This window comes from Chrysemys picta, chromosome 21 (assembly GCF_011386835.1).
Source record: "Chrysemys picta bellii isolate R12L10 chromosome 21, ASM1138683v2, whole genome shotgun sequence".
Classification (NCBI taxonomy): domain Eukaryota; kingdom Metazoa; phylum Chordata; order Testudines; family Emydidae; genus Chrysemys; species Chrysemys picta.
In genome coordinates, this window is record NC_088811.1 from 20,528,505 (window position 1) to 20,548,269 (window position 19,765).

General features: G+C 52.4%; 1 protein-coding gene and 1 long non-coding RNA gene across 3 annotated transcripts in view; one reads left to right on the forward strand and one right to left on the reverse strand.

The window, feature by feature from the left end:
- Positions 1-497: 497 nt before the first annotated feature.
- The window catches only part of SLC2A1 (solute carrier family 2 member 1), a 39,277-nt gene continuing 20,009 nt past the window's right edge, over positions 498-19,765 (reverse strand). For both annotated transcript variants that reach the window (XM_008169803.4, XM_042844966.2), the window contains exons 3-10: positions 11,130-11,290; positions 8,181-8,421; positions 6,757-6,919; positions 6,483-6,670; positions 5,982-6,086; positions 4,257-4,358; positions 3,550-3,753; positions 498-2,325 (exon numbers count right to left, since the gene is read on the reverse strand). In XM_008169803.4, coding sequence (XP_008168025.2) covers positions 2,128-2,325; positions 3,550-3,753; positions 4,257-4,358; positions 5,982-6,086; positions 6,483-6,670; positions 6,757-6,919; positions 8,181-8,421; positions 11,130-11,290 — 1,362 coding nt within the window. In that variant the 3' untranslated portion in view covers positions 498-2,127. The remainder of the gene's footprint in view (positions 2,326-3,549; positions 3,754-4,256; positions 4,359-5,981; positions 6,087-6,482; positions 6,671-6,756; positions 6,920-8,180; positions 8,422-11,129; positions 11,291-19,765) is intronic.
- On the forward strand, positions 14,491-15,649 carry LOC135976968 (uncharacterized). The gene is made up of 2 exons (XR_010594247.1): positions 14,491-14,641; positions 15,061-15,649. It is a non-coding gene; the product is annotated as an uncharacterized LOC135976968 (long non-coding RNA).

A 19,765-nucleotide genomic window follows, 5' to 3' on the forward strand; every position in this document is an offset into this window, starting at 1 on the left:
TTAGCTTAGATTTTTTTTGGTTTGGCCACTGAACTAATATAATAAAAAAGTAAATCCACTTATTTCCACAGTTCTAAATGAAAAACAGGGACAGGAGTGTAGGTGTTAGGGTCAAAACAAAGGACCTCAGCAAAGAACTCTGGACAATGCGGAATCACCTGTAGAATGAAGTGGGCTGTAGCCCACGAAAGCTTATGCTCAAATAAATGTGTTAGTCTCTAAGGTGCCACAAGTCCTCCTGTTCTTTCTGCAGATACAGACTAACACGGCTGCTACTCTGAATCCTCTGGTAAATTGCCCCTTGAAGCCCTGAGCTGGCCACAGTCTGAGCATCGCCCCCTAATAGAACAAATCCACACAACACTGCACAGCTTGTCCTGTGGACTTAATTCTTTCCACACCACACACGGTTTTTCTTCCTTCTCTTGGCACTTTTATTTATTTTTTTAAAAAAACAAAACAAATTAGTCTTTCAGACTTTGCGCTGTACACAGAGATGATTTTTTGCTAAGTTTATTTTCTTCCAAGTGTGGTCACTTTAAAAACAGACAAATAAATAAAAAAATACTATTAAATAGCTGTATGTGGCTTTGGAAATGTGCCATGAGCCTCTAAAACATATGCACTCTAGGGGAGCAGTTTGTTTTGTAAATGACAGGGTTTTTTTTTTGTTTGTTTGTAATATGCTAAGACTAAAATTCAGTGCAACAGATGCAACTACAGTGCAGGTAAGTTAACTATACAAAAGTCATTCATTCTATTGAACAAGCCTTTCAGTACAGTTGCTATAGAAACTATAAGTCTGTATCTCTACTTTGTTTACATTGTACAATGTGAATATAGTTCAAGAATATTTACAGTACTTTGCTTGTCAATCAGAAACACTATAACTTAATGTCCACTATTAACACCATTGAACAAATATATATATTTATAAATATCTTCCAGTCTATACACAAAGCAGGAAATGTATGTCTCCATTCAACTGACTAATTTCTGAGAGTCTCGGACTTACAGGGTAGTGACTGGGCTAGTGTTCGTATTGTCTCATCAGCCAGTTTATTTTGCCCAAAACTGGCTTTTGCGGCCTGTAAACATACCACTCCTGCTTCTCAGCTAAACCTTCAACGCAAGGGTTGCTTGTGGTGGGAGCAAAGCAAGACTGGATTTCAATTCTGGAGTGTTGGTTTGTTTTTAACAATGAGCCGAGGGGGCAGGTTGCTGCTGGTTTTTCAGTAGTGAGGCTTCCCTGCCCACATACTCTGCAATTGACCTATAAGGCAAATATTGCCAGACTAAAAAAAAACACCACAGTAGTTTTTAACTCTCCCCAAACCCCTCAAAAAACCCAACCCCCAAACAAAAACCTCATCCCATCCAAACTGTACCCATCTGACTCAGAGGAAATGATTCATCCAGGTGAGGGAAGTATATTCGTCTGGGGACAGGTTCAGAAGGACTGAAGCTGCCACTGGAGGTTCTAAATCCTGGGAGATGTGGTGGTGACCCCAGAAGGCAGGTCCCCCTAGGACTGTCCACGTATCACTACAGTACTACAGCCCTTTCAGAGCTTCTCCTGCAGCCCAGTTCAGGGGTAGCTACTGCTCAGAGTTGTAGAGGAACAGAACGAATCCATTAACATTACAATCCTTGCCAACTTCCCCCCTAGTCTCCTCTTCCCCCAACCCACCGGGGGTTTGAAATTTTAGACTGTTTGAGACATTAAAAATCTGTTTTAAATACTTAATAAAGCAACAGGCTTTCTTCAGTGATTAAAACCCTTGAAAGTATTGACCTTTAAAAACTTCTCGTTAAAGAACCTGTTGCTTCATTAATAAGGGAGCTGCCTCCAGCTCACAAAATTGGAGGTGGGTGGTTGGTTGAAAACATTAGTTGTAGTTTCTGAACCTATCATCTTTGAAATCCTGGACGTGAAACCAGCTAAAATTGTTCCTAGCAAATGTGTGTCAGTATATTGCTGGCCAACCAGGTGGCTGGTGGGGGACTCTGGAGATGGAACAAATGCACCCGACCCCCCAAATCCCTCCTGCCTGGTTTCTGTACAAGCATTAAAACACTCGGGAGAGAAGTTCAGCGGCTGGAGCAGAGGGACGAGCTGCTGGCTTGTTAGACCTGCGAGTCCGCTCCCAAGCTGTGGAACTCGTCAGGCGTCTTGTCGCTCTGGCTGGCACCGCCCTGGCGGAACCCGGAGGCGATCTCGTCGAAGGTCCGGCCCCTCGTCTCGGGCACCTTGAAGTAGGTGAAGATGAAGAAGAGGATCAGCACCGCCGTGAAGATGATGAAGACGTAGGGGCCGCAGAGTTGCTGAAAAGGAAGAGCCAGAGAAGCGGTGAGGTGCCGACGGGCATTGGCACAGGGCTTGCCTGGTGTGGGGTGCTCAGAGGCACCACACAGCTTGCCAGGCACTAGGTTACAAATCCTTAAGCAGCACCCACTGCCTCCTGATCTAGTAACTATTTCTATGCAGAGTGTAGAACACTCCGGAATCCGACCCCAGGCGAACTTTCCAACCCGTCCCTCCCAGTGCAGGGCAACAAACGGCTCTGCCCCAGCTCTGCCTGTATGATGGAGCTAGGCAGCTTTGTACCTAGAGGGCCATGTACAGAGCTGCTCCTGGGGTTAGAAAGGCACCAGCAGCACCTCAGCTCAGTCGCTGCCTCACGAAGAGGAGCTGCACACCTGCATCTCCCCCGCCCAAGTAGCTTGGGGAGCTCCCTCATTCAGAGCGAAGTCTGAAGCTGTGCTGACCATGAGCCTCGTGCTCTCACAGGGCCCTGGTCAAACCCATTCGTGTGGAAAGCAGGAGATTTTCCTGGCTGAGCAATGCTGAGCTGTTCGGGTTGGGTGGGCCCTTTCAGCAGGTGACCTGGCCTGTGTCTTTGTACCATTCACTGTGAGTGAAACTCAGCTCCGGGCATGGAGCCAGCACATGGCTGAGGCACCCCTGAAGCCTTTGAGGCACTGGGCAGAGGCAGAGCCGTGCCAGACTCCTGCTGGGGAAAATACACATGGGTCTTTCTGGTTAGCTGGAAGGCGGCAGGGTCGTGTGGTGGGCACTGCTGGGGGCTCCGAAGAGCCGGGTGCTATCCCTGGCTCTGCTACGAGTCCTTTAGTCTCCCTGGGCCGTACTTTCTCCATCTGTACAACAGGGATAAGGATAATGACTTTCCTTTGCACGGGGCTTGCAAGAGATCCATGGATGAGACAGTCCTACTTGACTAGCGTCATCCAACGCGCTGCTGCTCATTCGGTCTTTACAGAAAGCCAAGGAACCAAACTGAGCCAGGCTAAGTCTGAACTCCTGGATGCTAATCAGTCTCGGTCTTACTCGCTCACCCCTGCACTGCAGGTGTCTGCATCCATTAGAGCTTCCTTCTCTAGCCATTTGCCAGCCTATCTGGCTGCAGAGAGAGATGGGCCCAAGCCCCACTGCAGATGTGGATGCAGGGAAATCCTGCGAGTGGCTCAAAGCAGCCCCATCCCCTCAGCACTCGCAGAGCTGGAGGAGAGGCAGGGCAGGGGAATTACCTCCACATACTGGAAGCCCATGCCCACGATGAAGTTGGAGGTCCAATTGGACAAGCCGGCGACGGCGAAGGCGGCAGGGCGAGGGCCTTGGCTGAACAATTCTGCCACGATAAACCAAGGGATGGGGCCCGGGCCAATCTCAAAGAAAGCCACAAACCCAAAGATGGCAATGATGCTGATGTAGGACATCCAGGCCATTTGGTCCTAGGACAGGGAAAGAGAGAAGAGTGTTATTTGCTTCAAACGTACGTGGACCCTGCATCTCTGGTACAACCATATTCCAGGGGCACCGAAACGGATGTGAGGGGCAGGGGGCTTTGGCCCCACCACTTTTAGGAAGCTTCCGCCACTCCTGCCGTATTCCTTTGACAAATGATCTCAAGGCGCTTCCCTCCAGTGCTGGGCGAGCCTGGCGGCAGGTGTCTTGCAGCAATGAGCACGGCCATCCCAGGAGCCAGCGCTCTCCAGAATTACGACCCCATGGAGGAAGAGCTTCTTGAAATGACATCAGGGATTCAGGCAGCGCTGATTGGCCAACAATGTGACATCATCCCCGCAAGGTCTCCCTTTCCACCAGCCCTCAGAGTAACCACCCCCTGGGGCTGATGAGTGCTCAGTGCCCCACCCCCTCCTTTCCTTGGGTTACTCAGGAGGGGGTCTCCAGGTGGCCCCAAACCAGTTACTCTGAACTCGGCGCACTCACTCACCAGCAGCACCAGGGCGATGGTCATGAGCACTGCGCAGCCAGCCATCCCAGCCAGGCCAACGAGGTGCAGAGTCCTGCGCCCGGCTCGCTCCACCACAAAGAGCTGTCAGACAGAGGGAGGCAAGCACTGTTCAGCACATCAGACCCACATCCTGCCCCACCAATACCCCACCCTGGGGAACACGCTCATGCTCTCTAACCTGACTGCAGCCCCACCTTGTGCCTCCAACAAGGGGTAAAGTCAGTCACCCTAAAAAAAGGCACCCAAGCAACTTAATGTGAGCTAGGTACAAATTGGCAATGCCGTGGCAATGCCAGGGTGCCTAGGATGTGATGGAGCCCAGGAAGCAGCTGGTCTGTTGGAGCGGGAGGAGCCGTGCTTCAGCGGGAGTCGAGTGGAGATGGGGCAGCAGACGGGAGGGAGGGAGGAGAGGAGATTGGCTGGATCAGCGTCTAGCACTAGGGACCTTTGCTTTTTATTGCTCTAGCCACTCTAGCCAAGCAGCGCCTAAGGCAGAGGAGGGCAAACTGCGGCCCGTGGGACCCACCTGCCCAGCCCCTGAGGCTCGCCCCCGGCCCCTCCCCCTCCCCTGCAGCCTCAGCTCGCTGCGCCGCCGGCGCAATGCTCTGGGTGGCGGGGCTGCGAGCTCCTGACCTGCAGCTCTGTGCTGTGCGCGGCTGCGTGTCCTGATGCTCTGGGCGGCGCGGTAAGGGGGTAGGGAGCAGAGGGGTTGGATAGAGGGCAGGGAAGTTTGGGGTGGTGGTCGGGGGGTGTGGATGGGGTCAGGGCAGTCAGAGGGCAGGGAACAGGGGGGGTTGAATGGAGGCAAGGGTCCCAGGGGGGCAGTCAGGAAGGAGAGGGGGGGTTGGATGGGGCGGTGGGGGGGAGTCAGGGGTAGGGGTTCTGGGGGTGGTCAGGGGACAGGGAGTGGTGGGGGAGATGGGGTAGGGTCGGGGGGGGGGGCATCAGGGAGCAAGAAGCCGGGGGGGGGGGGGGGGGGGGGGTGTCGGATAATTTCCAAAACCCGATGCGGCCCTCAGGCCAAAAAAAGTTTGCCCGCCCCAGTCTAAGGCAGCGGTTCCCAAACTGTGGGCCGGACCCCAAAGCGGGTCACAACCCTATTTTAAATGGGTTGCCAGGGCTGGCATTAGACTTGCTGAGGCCCGTGGCTGAAGCCCAAGCCCCACCACCTGGGGCAGTGGGGTTTGGCCTTCGCCACCCGCCCCTCCCCCGGGGTGGTGGAGCTCGGGCAGGCTCAGGCTTTGGTCGTGTAGTAATTTTGGTTGTCAGAAGGGAGCTGCAGTGCAATGAAGTTGGAGAACCCCTGATCGAAGGCATTAAACAGCCAGAGGCCGATGTTCTAATCCCAGCGTTGCTGCTGTTTCATTCCATGGCCTTGGGTAAGTCACTCGTGGCCCAGTTTTCAGAGGCACTAATGCCAGTGGGACCTGCAGGGCTCGACATCTCTAACGAGGCTGCCATTAACTACACCATGCCTCAGTTTCTCCAGCTGTGAAATGGGGGACGTTCCTCACATTTGGCGAAGTGTTCGGAGATTAACGGAGGAGGAGTGCTAGAGCAGCGTGAAGTAGCATCACATTTGGGTATGTGTTTATCTAATGGGGCCTTGCTCACAGCCATATCCACACACATTAGCACTGGCCCCAATCCTGCAAGGACTTACAGACAGGCAGTGAGAAGGAAGACTATTCAGCAGACACTCACCGAGACAACCGTGAAAGCTGTGTTCACCACCCCGGAGCCTATGGTGGCGTAGACGGGCTGCTCCACGCCTGACTTTTCAAAGATGCTGGTAGAATAGTAGAAGACCTACAAAACAAAGCAACACGCCATGAACAAGCTTTGCAGATCCCAGCCTGAGACGTCTCTGAGCATCTACAGGCACAGCAGGACTTCAAACCGTCTGACCAATGCTGTGTGTGTGTGTGTGTGTGTGTGTGTGTGTGTGTGTGTGTGTGTGTGTGTGTGTGTGTGTGTGTGGTTATATAGAACACCACAGGGCTTGGTTGTGGTGTTCAGCACAGCCCTGTGTGGAGCGTTGTGCAAAGCTCCACCAATGGGAGGCATTGTGGCCAAGTGGGCAGGGCACTGGCCCCAGGGTTCCATTCTGAGTGGGACCCTGGATGTGGAGAGCTCACTGCCCTCCCCTCCTGGTACAGCCCCGTGAGATTCCCCGAGGCCGGTACTCGGCAGCTCTGCACTCACCGCATTGATCCCCGAGAGCTGCTGAGACAGCTGCAGCACAATGGCAATGAGGATCGGCTGCTGATACAAAGGGGAGCGGAAGAGCTCCAGTATTGTGACCTTCTTCTCCCTCATCATCTGCCGACTCTCTTCCTTCATCTCCTGCAGGTCGCTGCTGACGTCCGTCGTCCCTCTGAGCTTCTTCAGGACTGAGGGGAAGGAGGTGGAGAGGTGAGGAACGCTGAAGGGTGCAGGCCCTGCACGGCCTTTTCCCGGGCGGGGGCAGCCAACTCACCACTCTTGGCTTTGTTCTCCTCATTGCGGTTGATTAGGAGGAACCGGGGGCTCTCGGGGGCGAAGGGCAGGATGATACATTGCAGCAAGGAAGGGACAAAGGTGAAGCCCAGCAGGAGCGGCCAGAGCGACTCGTTCCCCATGATCAAGTCCATCCCAAACACCTGTGGAGAGACAGCGAGCTTAGCCCTTCCTGCGTAACAGCCAGGGGGTAAGGCCAGTTTCTCTAGTCCAGTGGGTCTCCAACTTTCGTACTGGTGACGACCCCTTTCACAGAGCAAGCCTCTGCGTGCGACCCTCCCTTAAAAATTAAAACCACTTCTTTACATATTTAACACCATTATAACTGCTGGAGGCAAAGCGAGGTTTGGGGTGGAGGCTGGCAGGTCACGACCCCCCATGTAATAGCCTCATGCCCCCCGAGGGGTCCCAAACCCCAGTTTGAGAACCCCTGCTCTAATCCAACCTCCACTGTATCACCTTCACACTAAACCCAACAACCGATGGGCAGGGACTGAACCTGGCATGTCTGGATCTGAAACCGTGCGCTTCTACTGCCTGAGCGAAAGGAGCAGGCCGAGGGTTGGAGGCAGCAGCAGACTCAAACCTCATTAGGTGGTCAGCAGGGAGAGAAAGCTACACTGCGTTAGAGACAATACTGTCCCCCACCAGTTCCTGCTCTTCCCGCCTGAGCCATGCCATGAATGCAGGAACCGTAGACAATCAGACAAAGGATAAGGTAGATCACATAGGTCTGCAGGACCAGCATGAGAACCTGGGAATTACAGCACCAGGATCACAGCCCTAGGTCTAGATCTCTCGCCCTCTCTGTGCATAGCCACTAGAGAACATCACAGGCCAAGCCAGCACACCGTGCAGCACCAGACCCCAGTCTCTCTAGAGGAGCCAGACCACACAGGATAATTGAGCATCTTCAGTCCCCATGGACACCAGACCACAATGAGATGATGTGTACAGTGGACCTCATGAGCACCAAACCTAGATCTGCCCATTATACATTAGCCCCTCAAGAACAAGGCCCCATTGTATTAGATGCTGCACAGACACCCCACAATGAGCGCACAATCGACAGTCACGGGGACAGTCATTATAACCATTCTACAGGTGAGGAACAAGCACAGAGAAATTACAAGACTTGCCCAAGTCACACAGCAAGTCACTAGCAGAGCTCAGAACGGAACCCAGAGCTCCTGAATCCCAATCCAGCGCCCTGGCCCCAGATAACCCTTTGTCTCCCAAAGCACCTCAGACAGCTCCAATCAGTGTTGATAAAAACTCACCAACTGGTCAATGCAACGTTAAAAACAAAGGCAGGAAACCAGATGAATTCTTGAGAAACGGACCATTTGTCAGCACACCAGGGACTGGCCAGTGCAGCAGCAGGTGCCTTGGAGAACAACTCACCTGTGCGATGAGGATGCCCACGACTATGCCGAGCTGGTGGACCGTTCCAAGAGCCCCTCTCAGCGCCGTCGGAGACACCTCACCCACATACATGGGCACGAAGCCAGTGGTGAGGCCAGAATACAACCCGACGACGAAGCGGCCCAGGATCAACATCTCGAAGGAATAAGCCACCTTGGAGAACCCCATCAGGATGGCCGCCAGGAAGGCAAGACTGTTTGACATCAGCATGGAGTTCCGTCTGGGGAGGCAAAGACAGGGAGATCAGGACCAGCTGCAGGGCAGCTGTACCAATGCTGTATCCAAGAGGCACTGGGAAAATCACATAAGCCCAAAACAACGTAAGATTTAATTCTTGGGAGAAAGAAAAGAGGAAGGTTTCCAAAGCCTAATCGTGGAAAGAGAATCAGTGACACAGGCAATAGGTGCAGAACATGTGAACGAGAACCAAGTGGAATAAAGAAGTAGAAAATGAAACACACAAAGTAGTTTCCAGTGTCCAAGCTGCATGAAATACAAAAAATTATAAACAATGGATGGGTGAAAAACTTGACTTGGTTTTCAAATACTTGGTTGCAATGATCTGAGGCTAGGGTTGCCAACTTTCTACTCGCACAAAACTGAACACCCTTGCCCTGCCCCTCCCCTGAGGCCCCGCCCATGGCCCACCTCTTCTGAGGCCCCACCTCCTGTTCACTTCATTCCCCTGTCGCTCGCACTCCCCACCCTCACTCACTGGGCTGGCTCAGGGGGTGGGGGGGCTCCTGGGTGGGGCAAGAAATGAGTTTAGAGTGCAGGAGAGGGCCTCTGGCTGAGGCAGTGGGTTGGGATGCGAGGGGTCCGGCTGGGAGTGCGGGCTCTGGTGTGGGGCCAGGGATGAGAGTTTTGGGGTGCAGGAGGAGGCTCTGGGCTGAGAGGTGGAGCCGAGGGGTTCCGAGTATGGGAGGGGGCTCCGTGCTGAGGCAGGGGGTTGGAGTGTGGGAGGAGGTATGGGCTGGGGCTGTGTGTTCCAGGATGGGACCAGAAATGAGGGGTTCAGAGGGCAGGGAAGCAATCAGGGCTGGGGCAGGGTGGGGTGTTGGGAGGGCACTCAGGGGTGCAGGCTCCGGGCAGCGCTTACCTCAAGCAGCTCCCAGAAGCAACGGCGTGTCCCGCCTCCAGCTCCTATGGTGAGGCACGGCCAGGTGGCTCTGCACGCCGCCCCGTCCACAGGCGCCACCCCTGCAGGTCCCATTAGCTGCAGTTCCTGGCCAACGGGAGCTGCAGGGGCGGTGCTTGGGTGGAGCCCCCTAGCTGCCCCTACGTGTAGGAGCTGGAGGGAGACATGCCGCTGCTTCCGGGAGCCGCGCAGAGGGTAGCAGGGAGCCTGCCAGCCCCGCTGTATAGTGCCGCCAACTGGGTAGTCACTGGCCCAGTCAGCGGTGCTGTCCGGAGCCACCAGGATCTCTCTTTGACCGGGTGTTCAGGGTGAAAACCAGACACCTGGTCACCCTCTCCGAGGCTGAAGCCACCCACCAAACAAGGCCTAACACCAGCGTGGGGTAATAATTAAGCTCATGAGCCTTCACACAAAGTATGAGCAAAACGCTCCAAGCAGCTGTGATGAATGGAGACACTGGGTCTGGTCATGAAGGGAGAGATGAAGTTCTCCTTTGACAGCAAGCGGCAACCTGAGGACCCAAGCACAATAAGAACATAAGAATGGCCCTATTGGGTCAGACCAAGGGTCCATCTAGCCCAGTCTCCTGTCTTCCAACAGTGGCCAGTGCCAGGTGCCCCAGAGGGAATGAACAGAACAGGGAATCAAGTGATCCATCCCATTTGCCCATTCTGGCAAACAGAGGCTAGGGACACCATTCCTGCCCAGCGTGGCTGATAGCCATTGATGGACCTATCCTCCATGAACTTATCTAGTTCTTTTTTTGAAATCTGTTATGGTCTTGGCCTTCACAACATCCTCTGGCAAGGAGTTCCACAGGTTGACTGTGTTGTGTGAATAAATACTGCCTTTTATTTGTTTTAAACCTGCTGCCTATTAATTTCATTTGGTGCCCCCTAGTTCTTGTGTTATGAGTCGTAGTAAACAACACTTCCTTATCTACTTTCTCAATGAAGCTTTGTTTGACAGGAGTGTGCACGCAGAGCTGGAGAGGCCAATAGAGAGACTCTATGGGACATGGAGATTACACACTTTTGGCCCATGTGGAGGAGATTCTGCAATTAGCAGCCCCGGCTCCAGGTTCCCCATCTTCTCAGAAGAGTGAGTGAGGTAGAGCTGCCCGAGTGCAGCTGGGTGGTTTTATGGGTAACGCCATGGCTTAGGACTCAAGAGCTCTGTGCTCCGTTCCTGCCTCTCTGAGGCTGTGGGTAAGTCAATGAATTCTGCTGTCCCTCAGGACTCGCTCCATAGTGCCCACTGGCTGCTGGGCATTTTCCAGACATCGAAGAAGGGCAAGGGAACAGCCACAGGCAGCGGATACCCAAATCAATTCACGGTAGGCAGCACAGCCGAAGAGGGACTGAAACCCAGCAGAGCAGGGGCCTTGTGGATGAGCTCATGGAGTTGGTACCATGCATGGTGGGGCAGGACGGAAAAGGCAGAGGTGCCTGGGGGGGAGGGAGGGAGGATGAGGCGGCAGGGGCAGAGTTATGCAGTGACAAGAAGCTTAGATCTGATGAGGAGCCAGTGGAGGGATTTCAAGAGGATTCCGATGTGATGAAATTAACAGACAAGGAAGAGGATTTAAGAGGCTGCCTTTTATACAGCCTGACGGAGGTGATGGTGTGCGCGCTTGGGAGGCCAGAGGACGACGGTACGGGAGGCACGGGGGGATAATGGTATCGCCCTACCACTTGGGGGAGCTGACTGAGATGTACCCAGATACTAAGGTGATGGGTCCCCACCAGCCCCAGGATGGACAGAGCAGTTCCAGCACACACGGTACTTACCGGCCAAAGCGATTGACGAACAGCCCAACGGAGAAAGACCCAACCATTCCCCCTACGGAGAATATGGCAACGGAGAGGGACCACAGGGTGGTGAGGGTGCCAGCGGTGATCGGCTCCTCATAGCGAGTTAGCCATGTCTGGTTGTAGAACTCTTCAATCACCTGCATCAGGGTAGAGGGAAATCCAATCAGTTAGGGACAGACCCAGGTTCACACCAAATGACATTCACCCTGCTCACAGGCCCCGCACGAAGCCTAGACAACAATGAAGTCTCACTCCTCGCTCATTATCTGCACAGATCCACCCACACTCTGTGCTGAAACTTTTGAGATTTTACACATTAAGCTCCCACCCCAAACAGAGACTCCTTAATATGGGATAGTCCAGCTAGAATTAACCAGACATTTATCTACCTACGGTTCTTATCCGGCTCTCCTCACTGTAGCAGCTGAGGATCTCACAATCCTTAATGTATTTATCCTCACACACCCCTGAGGCAGGGCAGGGCTATTATCTCCATTGATCAGTGGGGAAACTGTGGCACATAATACAAGCAACTTGCCCAAGTCACACAGGAAAGCTGTGGGAATTGAACTGGAATCTAAGTCCCAGGCCAATGTCCATAAGCACTCCACCATCTAGCCTCTCACAAGCTCAGAGAGTTCCCAGACCTGGCAGCCAGACAGGGCCATCCTTAGACATATGCAGCTGTGTAGGGCACCTGAAAATTTGGGGCACTCCTGGGTCTTAGTGTCCACCCTCCCGGCTCTTCCTATCCCTGTTCTGACCCTTCCTACAGGCTCCAACAACTACCTGCTGCAGCCTGGTGAGTCCTCCTCTGGAGGGGATCTAATAACTTAGAAGTGAAAAAGCCTCCAGCCTGCCAGGCCTATCAGCACAACATTGAAACTGTTGAAGAGCCAGTCAAGGGGTAATGAAGCCATTTGCCAACCCCCAGGTTTCTGAATTTACTGACAAAACCAGTTGTGCGTCACGGTCATATTTACTCAGAACATGTCAGTCCACAGGCCCTTAGTTTAAAATTTGCTTTAAAAATATTTCATCAGTGTGTTGCTGAAGATTATAAAAATCACATCTCTAAAAAATCCTTGCATACATTTTTAGATGCACAATCTGAGTATTAATCTTTAGCCTTAAATGCTTGGATCTTCAGACAATAGTTTTTTAAATAAATCCTTCAAAAGACCACCCTGATCTAAAATACACATTTTAATTTTAATGACTATAATACAAAAACCTTGCTTCCAAAGTCTTCCTATCCATCCGTTTCTCCCTTCACCCCCTGTTGAAGAGAGCCCTTAAAGGGACAACACCCCTTTCCTGCTAGATAGCTAAACAAACATGTTTCTCTTTCTTTTTCTTCTATTTGATGAACTAGTTTTAAGAGAACCCTCCAGCAAAATCAGTACCTTAGTAAAATAAAACCCTTTGTTGTGCCTAAAAGCTTTGGAACATTTCTTAAAGTTGGTGAAATTTCATAAACAGGTCTATTGTTACGGAGATCACACAAAGTAAATTAGTTTCCCTTTTTCTAAAAGCAATGAACATTGTTTTGAACACACTAAACCTCTGTGACGGATTAATTTAAAATAGTGTCTTTGTTTCAGTGAGTTAAATATGTAGTAATCTGGAATGATAACTTTAGGATGCTAAAGAGTACATTTAAAATCAGCTTAGAAATACTGATTAAGAAAATATAAAACAGAAGAGCTGCATCGTGTATTCCATAATATTGAATGTTGGATTCAGCAAGACAGCTGACTTGCCCTTACTATGAAGTTTTTGCAAATAAATCTCTGACAAACTTCAGGGTGTATCAAAAAACCTGTGACTGAAATTTTTTATTCCCAAATTTAGTGCTTTTAATTAGGTCCCTTCTGCATGTCCAGTCTTCACCATCTGGCATGCAGTGGAAAACATGCGCCCTTTTCTTTAGAAAGAAATTGCAGAACAGTGGGTTTTTTTCCAAATGTCATTTGCTTCATTTGGGTTCAGGGATTTGGCTGGAAGGGGGTGAGCAGGGAGGAGGAGGGAAGAGGAGGGAGACAGTGGGGAGAGGGCGGGGCCTGCGCAGAGCAGGGGTGGAGTATGGGCAGGGTCACAGGTAGAAGAGGTGGGCGGGGGAGCTAGCCTCCCCAAGCGGCAGCTTCACCCTCTGCCCATGACAGCAGGTAAGAGCGGGTTGGCTCCTGCACGCCCAGCACGCGCTGCAGTGTCCTTAGGCAGGGGCCGTATTCACAGAGCCGAATGCGCTGGTGCTGTGCATTCTGCGTGAGGGAAAGGGTACGGGGGTCTCTGCGGGGAACTGTGACTCTCCGCCGCCATGAGGTATCCTTAGCTGCCTCGTCCCTCTGCCCCCAGACTGCGAGCCCAGGCTGCTGTCGGGCATAGGGGCACCAGTTTAATACTGTGTAGGGCCCCATAAATCCTAAGGACGGCCCTGCAGCCAGACCCAGGAATATGCCAAAGCCAAGTGCAGTGCTTTCCAAATGGAGCGAATAACTTAGCTCCCTTGTTATCTCCAACACTGAATCTGACATGCAGCATGTGCTGGGGTGAGACAAAACCCAGGCTCTAACCACATGGCACTTTTCACAAGAGTTGGGGTGGTGAACCTGGCAGCCCCTTTTTGGGTAACTGTCTTCTGCCTCTTTAAATTCCCCCTCCCATTTCAATGGAGACAAGATTCTCCTTGCCATGCTGCGTTACTGGGCGCTGTTGCCATGTTCCTCCCCACAAATGGCTGCATCTCACTGGAGAGTGAAGTGACTACTGCATACAGAGTCCGGACAGATACTATGGGAATGCGTGCCAGTGCAGGAACCTCAGAGAGACCAGCTACGATGTGCTGCGATCCTCCGGGAACGCACTATAGCGCTGCAAAGTATTATCACCCCCGTTACTCAGGTGAGCCACTGTGCCTACCCCTGAGCCTGCTCCCGCTCAGTAACAGAAGCGGGGAGCTCTCCCTGGCTATTAATTTACTGTCCAGTCACTAGGGCTGTCCCTTTCCTCCCATCCCCATGGACACTCTGTTCCGGTTTGGATTTCATCTGCAGGGACAAATGCCACAAATTCCCAGGCCTCACCTACAGGCTCCTTTGCTTCACCCCAGACTTGGACCATATGCCTCAGTCACACGGCTTGGCTCGTGTCTTCCTCAGTCACAAGCTGCTGCGTCACAGAGCTCACCCCCCTGCCGGCACGAGGCTGGACTCTCCTTTTAAACCAATGACACTTTTCCTCCACTAGATGGGAGTCACCAAACCCGTTCCCCACAGGTCAGGCCGGCATTCCCATAGCGCCACTGGGAGGAAACTGCCGGCAAAGAAATGTGGCCAGACAAGTTGTGATCTCACCCTAGTGACAGTCAACAAAACCACAGGACCTCTGAAATTGCCTCCTTGCTGTGCCTGCGGGGAAGAAGAGGCTCACGCCAGGCCAGAGCCAGGCAGGAATGCGAATGCAGAGAAAGGAGAGGTTTACTAATGGTAAGGTGAATTGCCCAGGGGTCTGCATGACAGAACGAATCTCAGGGAGTCTCTTGGGTGGGTGGAGCTGGGGAGAGAGAAGGGCGAGGTGCCCAACACGGGGCAGAATGGCAGCAGGTTGATCAATCACATCCCTGATCCCAAGGGGGGTTAAGTGGGGCAGATGGTCACCGTGTTGGGAGGGGAGGGAAGAGGGGAGGCCCTCTCTAGGTTTGGCTAAACACTTTGAGTTGCTTTGCTGGTTCTCCCCATTTAGTTTTTAAATGTACGATTGCCGTACCGAGGCTGAGGCCTTGCTTGCCGGGTTGGTTTGATAGAGGGCAAAAACCACAAAGTAGAAATTGATTTTTAAATCTAAATCCTGACAGTGCAGGTGCCTGCTGCCAGTGCTTGATTTTCTCTCCATTTTATACTCTTAGGCACCTCCATACGTTTGAGGGCCTGGGCCTCACAGCTTCACCCCCCCCCCCCCCACACACACACAACACAATCAGTCTCCCTAGGGGTTTTCTACACTGCAACAGAGAAGAGAAGAACTTTTTAAAAAGAGGAAACAGTGTTTGTGGAACTCCAAAGATTGCCAGCAGGACTCCGAAGCAGGCACAGCAAATGTAACTATGGGTCATTTTTGCAGCAGACTAGATTTCAAGTTGACAGTGTCCCTTTAAAAATCAGACAAAATCCAGTTTCTGACTTTTTCAATTGCTCTTCTCAAACAGAGGAAAAGCACCGCCACTCCCACCCCAAAGGGGACCAAATTTGATTCCAGTTATAAGACACTGGATCCTTCACTGTATTTCAGCCTACAAAGATATTTCTTCTGAAAGTGCCATACCAGCTGAAAAACAGCCCCCAACCTGAAGCAAATACTCATCAGCAACTACACACCACAGAAACACTAACCAGGAACGAACCCCTGTAACAACCCCATTGCCTTCTCTGTCCCCATATCTACTCTAGTGACACCATCATAGGACCCAAATAAATCTGTTGGTCTTTAAGGTGCCACCAGACTCCTCGTTGTTTTTGTGGATACAGACTAACATGGCTACCCCTCTGCTACAGGGCTCTAATGGAAGTACAGGTGCACGTCTATGTGCAAGAGCCCGTTTCATTATCACATGTTCACAATCTCCCCTTCCGTGCATTTAATTGTACTTATCCATTATGGACCTGATCCAATGCTCCCATTGACTTCAATGGACTCTGTGTAATTACAAATCGATTGCAACAGGCCAGTTTGGAAACAAGTTTCTTCTCTCCTGCCTCTGGCAAGGTCTGAGTTCAGGTTCTGCGCTTCCCCCCCTGCAGCTGCCAAGAAGCTAATCCGCAAACAGCTTAAGGCATAGGAGGAACGCGTGTGCTGTTCTGTTTCAGAGGGGCTGCTCAGACCTGGCAGGAGAGACATTATAAATACTTTGGAGAGAGAATTGAGGAAAACTGTGATGTAATTTGAGATCCCAGTGACCTCTGACCTGCATCAGAGCTTGGGCTATTCCAAACCCTGCCGCCATGTTAGGAGGAAGCGCTAGGCTTAACAGCGGAAGACACCGCCTGAGTGATCTATTAAAGGGTGAAAGGCCCTACTCCATGCAGCATGATACTTCACACAAGGCATGGGGAAATGTACGGCAGTGGCAATCCTGCACTCACTGCTAGGCGGTTGGGGGTGGGCTATGAACTGGTTGAAGTTAGGCGGAAAATACTGTGGCGGGCGGGCGTGCGTGTGTAGGGAGGGGAAGGGTGTCCTTGCTGTATCAAGTAAGGGAAAGGGGGTCATGGAGCTTGCTGCAGGAAGGGGGAGGATTACTTGGGAGTTGGGGTGACTGCTACTAAGGATGGGGGGCAGGAGAGTCACTGGGGAGGAGGAGCCAGGTGAGCAGGGCAGGTGCTGGGGCACTGGTAACCTGCCTGAGGCATGTGTTTGGGTGGGAAGATGTTTTTGGCCCTGCTGGGATGTAAACATCCCAGGGATGAATTACACAAAAATGAAAATACAGGAAGCGGATTTCAGTGTCAGCAACATACAGGCGAGTTTCCAGTTCTCTGCACAACACAGGGAGGGGAAGACCCTCAAGCCACCCTTGAGTCAGCAGGAGGCTGTTGCTGAGGTGCTGCAGGGCAGGGTGTCTTTGGCAATTGGCCTCCACTTACACACAGCAAGAAGAAAAGAAAGTCAAGTTTTGCTGGAAAGCAACCAAGCCAGTCCGAGCAGGGGCATCAGGGTTACCCTGTTATCGGTTGTGAAGGCAGGGAAATTAATACATCTCTCTAGTAAACCGTCAGGCTCTTTCCACGGTTGCAAAAGGGCTGCAGGTGGGAGAGGAGCAGTGAGGGCCGTGTCCTCAGGAACTGCTCCTCAACTGGAAAGAGGGGCACACTAGGACAGAGGGGAGCGGTGTCCCACTCAGCTTTCCTGCTGCACCACCTACAAAATCCTTGGTTCTAAAGCTTAGACTCCACAGGTCCCATTTGCTGTGGGGACTCCAATTTCAGGGGACCCTGAAGTGAAGTGGTGTCTGGTGAACATCACCCCGAGGCATCCAGCGAGCAAAGGAAAGGAGGAGAAGCACCTTGGATCTCTGCACTCACCCCCCCCCCTTTCAGTCCACATGAGCTGCATGACCAATCACCCCCTCTTTGCCGTTATCCCAGTCATGTGTCCATGGCCCCCTGCCTTAGGACTGGGCCTCGGCTGTCTTTTCCTTCAAACCCAGCCCTCCAAAGCCTATTAGCCCCTCAAAGAACCACAAATCAAATGGGCAAAGATGAACTCTGAAGAGACCACTTTTGGCCTAACAGCAAGATGCTCTGCTTCCCCACTGTGCACCTGGGAAGCGGATGGCTCACCTCTCCCCACCCTGACTCCTGTTCACTGCCCCAGGCCCGTTCTGCGAGCAGCTACGGCTGCCTGGGAGGGCCTCCCCAGTCCCCACAAACATGTGATGGAAAATTTGTTTCTGAAATTTGGGGTGTTCGTAAAGAACCAGATTTCATTTAAAACCAAAACCTTTTAGTTGCTAATCCCCCCTCCCCCCCCCCAAATTCTCTCCCCTCCCCCCGGTGATACCCAAAACATTTTCAATAACAAAAATGGAGTTTTTTCCCCAAATGAGATTTTCTGTTTTGTTTTCCAAGCAGAAAAATGATTCAATGGGAAATATTTTCTACCTGTGAGCCTCCCCCAGCCCCCACTGCTGCTGCTTGTGATCAGCCGCTTCGATTGCACAATGTCCAGGGCAGCCGTTCCCCTACATACTTGTCAAAGACCTAGTCCAGCCTGTATTGACACGCCCCCCCCCCCCCCCCGGAATTAGGTAGAAGCTATTTGAGCAATGGGGGGGGATCTTAAAGTGACAGCACAGCACATATTCATCCCCCAGTGTTTGCCCTGAAGATCTGCAAGGACTTGCTCTCCTCCGGCACAAAGTAGGTTTCTGGAAGTCTGAGGGCCAGATCCCCAACTGGGGTAAGTCAACATTGCTCCATTTGTACCACTAAAGCTACCCCATGAAATCCAGCCAATTACAGCTGGTGGAGCCACACTGATTTGCTCTAGCTGAGGCTCCAGTTTATAAATATCTCACTGAACTGTTCCAGGTGTGAAGGGTCTCTGCTGCTGGAGCTCCTCCACCACCTGACTGTGTCTAGATGTAGAACAGCAGCTCTCTGCTCCACCAGCTATTTTACTCCCTCATCCTACTCAAGACTATTGCTACAATACCTGTCATCCTGGGCTGGGGTCCCCTGGAGAGCAGGGACAATGCTTAGGTTTGCCAACCCTGACCACCCACGTTCCCAGGCTGTCCCTAAAAACAGAGGGTCATTTTAAAGAGCAGCAGTTCTCATTTAGTCTCCCTGTTTCTAGCGCTCACCCTACCCTTGCAGGTTGCCTGGTGAGTCAGGTTCTGTAACCAGCGCGGCTTTGCTGCTGCACGGCTGAAGCCTGTGGGTGTGTTTATGGGCACAACAGTGCCAGGAATCCAAATTGCTGCAGCCATTGCCGGCTTGACCATTGTTCTATGCTCAAAACAAGCTCATCAGGTAGGGTGACCAGAGGTCCTGATTTTTGGATCTTTTTCTTATATAGGCTCTTATTACCCCCCGCCCCCTGTCCCGATTTGCTGTCTGGTCACCCTGTCATTAGGAGCTTGGGCAACCCTGTGTGCAGGGTGCGACGCAGGCCAGCAGCTCCCCAGGGCAGCCCGGAGGCTGAAATCTTTGAACACAGCTTGGTGAATAAGGAGCTGGTGGAAGGGGGTGGTCCAAGGGCCCTGCAGAGCAGAGGCCTGTATTATCCGAACAGGCACAGCACCAGCAGGCAGCACATGGCCCATTAGCAGGGTTTGAAACCCAAGACCTTCAGCACTGATCTCCACCTCTTGAGCCAACAAAGTAACTCCCTTGGTTGGCAGCTGTCATAGGCTATTATCCTCTAGCAGCCCAGCCACTGGGGCAGAACGGTGGGCATGACCCACACTTTGCCAGTGAGTTAAATAAGCTTGCGCCATGCTCTGTCCATGGGGTTCAGCCCCAGTCTCTTCAGGTGAGAGGGGGCTTCGGTCTCAATAGCCCATTAAACTCTTGGCCAGCAATGATGCTGGGTGTATCCTGTGGGTATCTGTCCTTGAGGGATTTGCTTATTCACTCCCCAGCCGTCACCAATAAGAACGATCATATACTAGGAGCCGAGGCAACAGTCACACCCACTGGCTCCATATCCCAACCCCGACCTGTCCAACACCCCGACCTCGTCGCTGATGGGGGACTCGGGCTGGCCAGTGCTGTGCAGTGCTTTACTGGTACTCTTCCCCCTCCCACCCCCGGCTCAGGTTGAAGGCCTCAAGGCCGGCCATGGGGAAGAAAAGCTGACAAAGTTCATGCCCCACCATCTCATCCCTGGAGTGCCAAATGCAACGGAGTGGCATGGCACGAAACAGCCCCCTGCCGGGCCCATCGAGACCCCATCCCATGCCTAGGGAAGAGGAGCAAGCCCAGCTGCACCTGGGCCCCCGTACGCTGGCACCAGCGAACAGCCAGGGCCAGGGCCCTCACCGGGAAAGAGCTACTGAGAGCCCAAGCAGCTGGGAGGCCCCTCAGCAAACTGCTGCTGCTCCACATCCC